The sequence below is a fragment of the Brassica oleracea genome, chromosome C8 (assembly GCF_000695525.1).
Source record: "Brassica oleracea var. oleracea cultivar TO1000 chromosome C8, BOL, whole genome shotgun sequence".
Classification (NCBI taxonomy): Eukaryota; Viridiplantae; Streptophyta; class Magnoliopsida; order Brassicales; family Brassicaceae; genus Brassica; species Brassica oleracea.
Window position 1 is genome coordinate 7516472 of NC_027755.1, and position 7206 is coordinate 7523677.

Sequence of the window (7206 nt, forward strand, 5' to 3'; positions counted from 1 at the left end):
CAAATTTTTAACATGTAACTAAATTCATAAATAAAAAGGTCAAGAGCAGTGGATATTATTAATCAAGTGCTCTTGGCGTATTGGTAAAGTTGAGTTCGATTTTCCTAGGCAAGTGGTAAAAAGATGCGTATATAGTGGGCTCCTTAAACCGGGTCGGATCGGATCTAGCTGGTTGTATACAGATGTAAAGCAGGCAGCGTATATAAGAAACTGGCCGGAAGCGCGTAGCCGATCACGCGCAATCATATGTAACCTGCCTATCTTTTCTTTCTCACCTAAATCAAAGATTGATGATTTTAATGGTGAAAATGGATCTTTGGTCGTCCGCGAAGTAACTCAAACCAGCAGCTTTGCTTCATCCGTACTTGTCAACAACTCTCTGCCATTTGTGTACTATATCTTTTTCCCCTTCTCTCTCTGTACAATGCTAGAATGCCTCAATACAGACAATCCGGAAACGATAGATTCAGCGTTCGCGGAGGAGGAGGCTCAGCGTCTGATCACGTAGCGATCGGGATCCGAAACGGCGCCGGAGGACACGGGAAGGCTAACCGTTGGAAGCGATCCGTTCGACCTGAGAGGATTCGTCGCGTTGGAGTCGGCTCTGTTGTTTTCGTTCTCTGCCTTGTGCTCGTTGTCACTGTTGTAGCGTACTACTATATCTCTGGTTTTGCTAATAATGGCTACGATGATAAAGGTTCCTTCCTTTTGCTTAGCTTACTACTTACTTGTATAGATTTAGATCTTTTAGATTGTTAAGTTGCACTTTCGTAGGATTGGATTCTTTCGACGGTGATTTTCTGACGAATGTGACGAGAATTGACCCTGGGAAGGTGCTTGAGTTTGGTCAGGGCTCAGTGGTTCACGGACGAGACTCGAGGTATTGGGATAAGGATGATAGACGACGGGATGATGATTATAATGAGGATGAAGTAGAGCATAAACCTGTTGATGTAATTCAAGTGAAGAAGGGTTTAGATTTGAAGGGGATTGGTTTGTACAATGAAGCTGGACGGAACGAGTTAAACAAGTATGAAGCAGAGTATCAAGCTTCCCTTTTCAAACGTGGTCCTGGGGATCACGAGGCGGTTCATATGGACCCTGATGATGATGATGCTATTGATTCTCATGATAGTCAAGCGGATGATGAATACGTTGGCCATGATGAGGATGACAATGACAACGAAGAGCCGCGCAAGGAGAAGCCTACAGAGCTTCTTCTTTCCATGAGTAAGGAACATGATGATGGAGATACTTCAAAGAGGTCACTTGGGGAGTCTTCTCTTGTTACCAAGGTTGGTAAGTCCGGGAAAACATCACGATCTGCTACAAAACGAAGAGCTCGTGGTCGCAGATCTTCAGGTGATGACTTGTAATTATATGGGTTGAGGACCTCGGTATTTGATCCTCATCTTTCTTTTTGTTGTTCAAACTTTCAGGTGGAGCTTGTCAGATGAAGCTATTGAATTCTAGTCAACCAATAGTGGAGCCCTTGAATACTCGAAAATCTGCTAGATTCTCCTTGCACTACGTAGAGAATGAGGAAAAACCTGATGGAGAACAACTGTGGGATCCTAGGTTTGCAGGTCATCAGAGTTTACAAGAGCGAGAAGATTCCTTCTTGGCTGCAGACAAGAAAATTCATTGTGGTTTTGTCAAAGCTCCCAAAGGATCTCCAACCACTGGGTTTGATCTCACAGAAGATGATACTAATTATATCAGTAGATGCCACATCGCTGTGATCTCATGCATATTTGGCAATTCTGATCGCTTGAGGCCTCCTGCCAATAAAATGGTAATGATCATTGATGTATATTTATACTGTTTGGAACATGTGACTAGTAGGTTTAAGTTACGTGCACAAATGGTGTCATGAATGCTTGAATAGCTGGCATCTGAAATAGATATCTAGTATGAACTCTGCTTAAGGCCTTACTAGAGTTTACGGGGAGCTGTGAGTAGGTCCTCTTGCGTAAATATCTAGCTTCATCGTAGTGGAATAAGAGTTGACAGGCAACCTCATGTTTCCCCAATATTCTCAAAAGACACGTTTCCTCTTTTCTGTTCGTAATTTCCTTTTGCTTTATTTGGTTATGTTATTTGGTTACTTGTACTAACCTGAGTTTCTTTTTTTTTTTTTCAATTTTCATTTAGATAAGTCGGTTGTCAAGAAAAAATGTTTGCTTCATTGTGTTCGTGGACGAGATTACCATGCAAACACTTTCTGCGGAAGGCAATGCCCCAGACAGAGCAGGATTCATTGGTTTGTGGAAGTTGGTTGTGGTAACGAATCTGCCTTACGCAGATATGAGGAGGGTAGGCAAAATACCAAAACTGTTGCCACACCGACTTTTCCCATCAGCAAGGTGAGTCTTATGTGATAGCGATAACTTTCCCTTTTATTGGTCTAACTAGCACATAATTTTCCAGCACGTGCAGTAAAAAACAGATTAAGTATGAAAGTGGTTTCTCTGGACACATGCATCTGAATTCGATATGCAGTACCCACCGAACAGCTTCTCAACAAACAACCAATTAAACTCATCTACTGTTTATTTTTTCAGGTACTCAATCTGGTTGGACAGCAAGTTACGACTTCAGTTGGATCCCTTACTCATTCTGGAGTACTTCCTATGGCGTAAAGGTCACGAGTATGCTATATCCAATCACTATGACCGCCATTGCTTATGGGAAGAGGTTGCACAAAACAAGAAGCTGAACAAGTACAACCATACTGTTATTGATCAACAGTTTGAATTTTACAAGGCTGATGGGCTGACCAGATTCAACGCTTCAGATCCGTTCAAGCTTCTTCCTAGCAGTAAGATTTTGCTAGACAACTGATACAAACCCAGATTAAAACCGTTCTTGGGGAGCGTTTGCATTGGTCATGTGAAAAACAATAAATTACAGTCTCTCTTGTTCGCAGATGTTCCAGAGGGGTCTTTCATAGTACGGGCACATACTCCGATGTCGAACCTATTCTCATGTCTTTGGTTCAACGAAGTGGAACGCTTTACTCCCCGTGACCAGCTGAGCTTTGCTTATACTTATCAAAAACTAAGAAGGATGAATCCTGACAAACCATTTAATCTTCACATGTTCAAGGTAAAGATTTCGGTTTGAAAAGTCTATGATTATAATTCTGTCTTGGCCTAACAATAAGCTGTTTGATGCTCATTTAAAAAATAATTGGTTCCCTTGACTCCATGTGTATAGGGTTGTAAAGTTGAAAGTGCTCTTGCATGATATGTTAACTGAAATGCTATCAGCTATTGGGGATTAGGTGTCTTATATCATAAGTTTTAAGTAGTAAAGAGTATACAGAACTAGATTTCTAAGTTTTTCATATGTGTTTTGTTTTGTTTTATTTATCTGGATTTCAGGACTGCGAGAGAAGAAAGATTGCAAAATTGTTCCGTCACAGATCAGAGGAGAAGCGAAACCTTATACAATCAGCACTACAACAATAGATGACCTGAGCTTCTTTTTTTTATCGTTTTAATATATTACTTGTTGGGGTTACTCTCTACTGCTATATTCACAGTGTCACTTGGAGAAATGCTCTTTTACAGTTTCGTTTTGAAAAGCTCCTTGCTCCGATGACTCTAAAACTGGTTAAGTTGGATCGAGTCTGTTGCTTGTGGCAAGAACCAGAGGAGGTATACCAAAACAGTGTGATGTGATTTGTAGAGATGTAGAAGAGTGAGTACTTGGAAAGAAGAAGAGGCTTTGATTAAGATTCTCGAGGGTCCTCGATTTTAATTCAATTCATTGCTTTGTTTTTGTCTGTGTCACTATCATCATTCTCGAGGAGGGTCCCTTTACAAAAATACATTGATTAGATTTTATGCTGATATTTTTTTTTTCTTTTTGGCAACTAGATATGCTGATATTTCATATTTGAAAATATCCATATTATTTATCGATGGAGAGACGTATTAATTAAACGACTAATTAAAGTTTTAAGTGAATTTTCTGTTACATGAAATATGAGTTATTTTATAACTGGAAAGTTAATAAAAAATAAGAGGAAGCAGGGAAAATAATAAAGAATGCTTACATTTCGATATCTTGTTAGGTAAAAGGCAGTCGTGTGTAGAAATCTATGTTACATGGAAACGGAAGCGGGTACGCGGAAGCGGGTACGCGGAAGCGGGTACGCGGAAGCGTATGGAAGCGCAGAAACGAGATTTTAAAAAAAATTAGGAAGCGGATACGTATTGGAAGCGTATATCCATATGTATGTATATATATGTATATATATATATATATATATTAAAATATAAGATTTTCTTTAAAAAAATTAGGACTAAAAATTATAAGTTATAAATTTAAATAAATTATTTATTCATTTGTAATAATTTTGTAATGATTTCATATTAAAACTATGAAAATAGACATAAATTAAGTTTAAAAGAAATTATTATATTAATTATTGTTAATGCTTCATAAATAATTGACACAATATATTTGAATATATGATATATGTTTAGTAAAAACCTCAATACATAAAGATAATTTATAGTATTAATTTTAATATTTATATATTTATATCCTCTCTATTCATTACTATTAAAATTTTGATTTTACAGAAATTAATAACTACGATTATATTTTTATTGATATTCAACCTTGTATTTTTTTTAAAGAACGGAAGCGTGATTTCAAAACGGAATCATAAGCTTCCAACGTGTTTTTAAAAAGAATATTTTGGAAGCGTTCTGGAAGCGAGATTCCGTAAGCTTCCACAAGGTTCCGATTCCGATTCCGGTTCCGAAGTGGGAAGCGGACGTCCGATGAAGCTTCCGTGCAACGTAGGTAGAAATAGAAATCACATAAGAATGGAAAAAGAAAACTGAAAAATGTAAATACATCCTTAAGTTTTGTCCTACTTAAAAACAGAAAAGTGTCTCATGGAACATAAACCAATAAAAACTACAAAAAAAAGAAAGAAAGTCGTAAGTTCAAACTAACTAAGCTCAATATGCTGGTCCGTAACTTGAGAGCTCTTGTTCCCCGCGGTTTCCTCTCTTCTCCACATTCCTATAATGTCCGAAGCAATCCGGTAACAATGGCCGGCCGAGTTGTCAGAAACTTGTCTGCTATCTTGAATGTTGGGAACAATGATAGGAGCACGGTGAAGAAAAAACAAAACGGAAGAATGAAAACAAAAGAAACTTGTCCGGTTGGTTTGTTGAAGAACTCGGTAGTGAAGGTCTTCTTTGCCTCTAGAGACTATAGCAGAACTCGACCTTGGGAGACTCATACCGAACGATGCTCCGGCAGTGGTATGTCTATATATATATTTACTTGGAAACTCTATTCATCATCAAGATTATTATCTTTTTCTTATAGGTTTACTTTATGTAGGATTTGCAATCTCGGGAAAAAGAATTCTTACAAACGCTCATGTGGTGGAAGTACTGAATGAACACACATCTGTGCATGTCAAAAAGCGTGGTTCTACAATCAAATATAAAGCAAAAGTTCAAAAGATTGCACATGAATGTGATTTGGCCATCTTGGAGATCGATAGTCAAGAGTTCTGGAAGGGTATGAATCCTTTGGAGCTCGGAGGCATACCGCCTCTTAAGAAAGCTGTTTTCGTTCTTGGTTATTCTTAGGCCTGGGCATTTCGGGTATCGGTTCGGTTCGGTTCGGGTATTTCGGGTTTCGGGTAGTTCGGATAGTAGCTAGAAGATCCATTTAGTACTTGACTTATTTTCGGTTCGGTTCGGTTCGGATAGTTTCGGGTTCGGTTCGGTTCGGATAGTAAATGTAGGAACCGGAAAATATCCGGAAAAAGTTCGGTTCTCATTTGGATCCGGTTCGGGTTCGGATAGTTCGGGAACTTCGGATAATTTGGACAAAATATTGGTTATTTAAGGTAAAATATCAAATAATTAGGATGATTTAGATAAAAAAATTGGATATTTCGGATTACTTTGGATATTTCGGATAAAACTATCCGGATAGTTTCGGATACTTTCGGGTAGTTTGGATACTTTATAATAATTTAGTTATCCTCAACTATTTTCAAATACTTTTAATAGAATTTTAAATTAAAAATATATATTTAGTGATGTTATATGTATATATAATTAATATTTTTATATATTCGGGTACCCGTTCGGTTCTCGGTTCGGTTCCGGTTCGGTTCGGTTATTTCGGATATAAAAATATAGGAACCGTTCGGGTATTTGAGGGTATTGGTCCGGTTCCGGTTTCGGGTATTTCGGTTCGGTTCCGGTTCGGTTCTTCGGTTCCGGTTATTTTGCCCAGGCCTAGTTATTCTGGTGGGATTCCTTTCTTGACAAGTTTCATACTATTCAATAACATCATATTCACATTTACTAATTAGTTATTATGCTTGGGTTACAAACTAAATACTATTTGCTCAAATGCAGGTAACAGAATTTGGATTACAAAAGGTCTTGTAAGTAGCTTTGAAACCAAAAAGTACCTTCATAGTGACACCGAACTACTGAGAATACAAATAGATGCAACCATAAAAAATGGAAACAGTGGTGGCCCAGTAATCTTGGAGAATAAAGTCGTTGGTGTAGCATATGAAGGTTCACAGATACAAAGGTACGTTAAACTAGACAATGTTATGATGTTTAATGGACCTATAACTTTTGATTTATTGTTACAATGACGGTTTCGATGTGCAGTTCTCTTATCCCAACGCCAATTGTTAAGCGTTTCATAACTCAATGCAAGAAAACACATGCTTAACGAGGAAAGTTAACGAGGAAAAACAATTCTCGTAAATTTACGTAGATTTTACGAGAAACTTACGTAGAAAAATAATGTCATCGTTATTTCCTCGTAAAGTAACGACAAAAGCGTTTCGTCGTAAAGTCGATGTAATTTGACGTGTCTTTTACGAGGAAATACTATTTCCTCGTAAATACGACGTAAACTTCGCGTGTTATTTACGAGGAAATAATTTACGTGTATTTAGCGAGAAAATTTTGAATCCACCAACTTTGTAGGTGTTACACGTTTTTTTTTGCCACCTAATTAATTTTCGTCGTAAATTCATAGAAAAATTACAACTACCAGATTCGAAATTTCCTATAAATATGGATGTTTGAACATCATTTTAAACACACCAACAACAAAAAACGTGAAAGAAAAAAAATGGCTGGCTCCGGGACTATTTACGAGTTGCGGAAGTGGATGTATATGCATAGAGAT

General features: G+C 37.6%; 2 protein-coding genes across 2 annotated transcripts in view; both read left to right on the top strand.

The window, feature by feature from the left end:
* The first annotated feature begins 219 nt into the window (after positions 1-219).
* LOC106312038 lies at positions 220-3869 on the top strand. The gene is made up of 7 exons (XM_013749409.1): positions 220-697; positions 775-1362; positions 1440-1795; positions 2155-2366; positions 2565-2821; positions 2930-3108; positions 3387-3869. Exons 1-7 carry the CDS (start codon positions 433-435, stop codon positions 3471-3473), a joined length of 1944 nt encoding a protein of 647 aa, XP_013604863.1. The 5' UTR covers positions 220-432; the 3' UTR covers positions 3474-3869.
* A 1118-nt stretch (positions 3870-4987) lies between these two features.
* Positions 4988-7206, top strand: part of LOC106311263 (putative protease Do-like 12, mitochondrial) — a 9245-nt gene continuing 7026 nt past the window's right edge. The window contains exons 1-4 of the mRNA XM_013748474.1: positions 4988-5291; positions 5374-5622; positions 6408-6594; positions 6678-6721. Of these exons, the coding sequence (XP_013603928.1) occupies positions 4988-5291; positions 5374-5622; positions 6408-6594; positions 6678-6721 (784 nt within the window). The remainder of the gene's footprint in view (positions 5292-5373; positions 5623-6407; positions 6595-6677; positions 6722-7206) is intronic.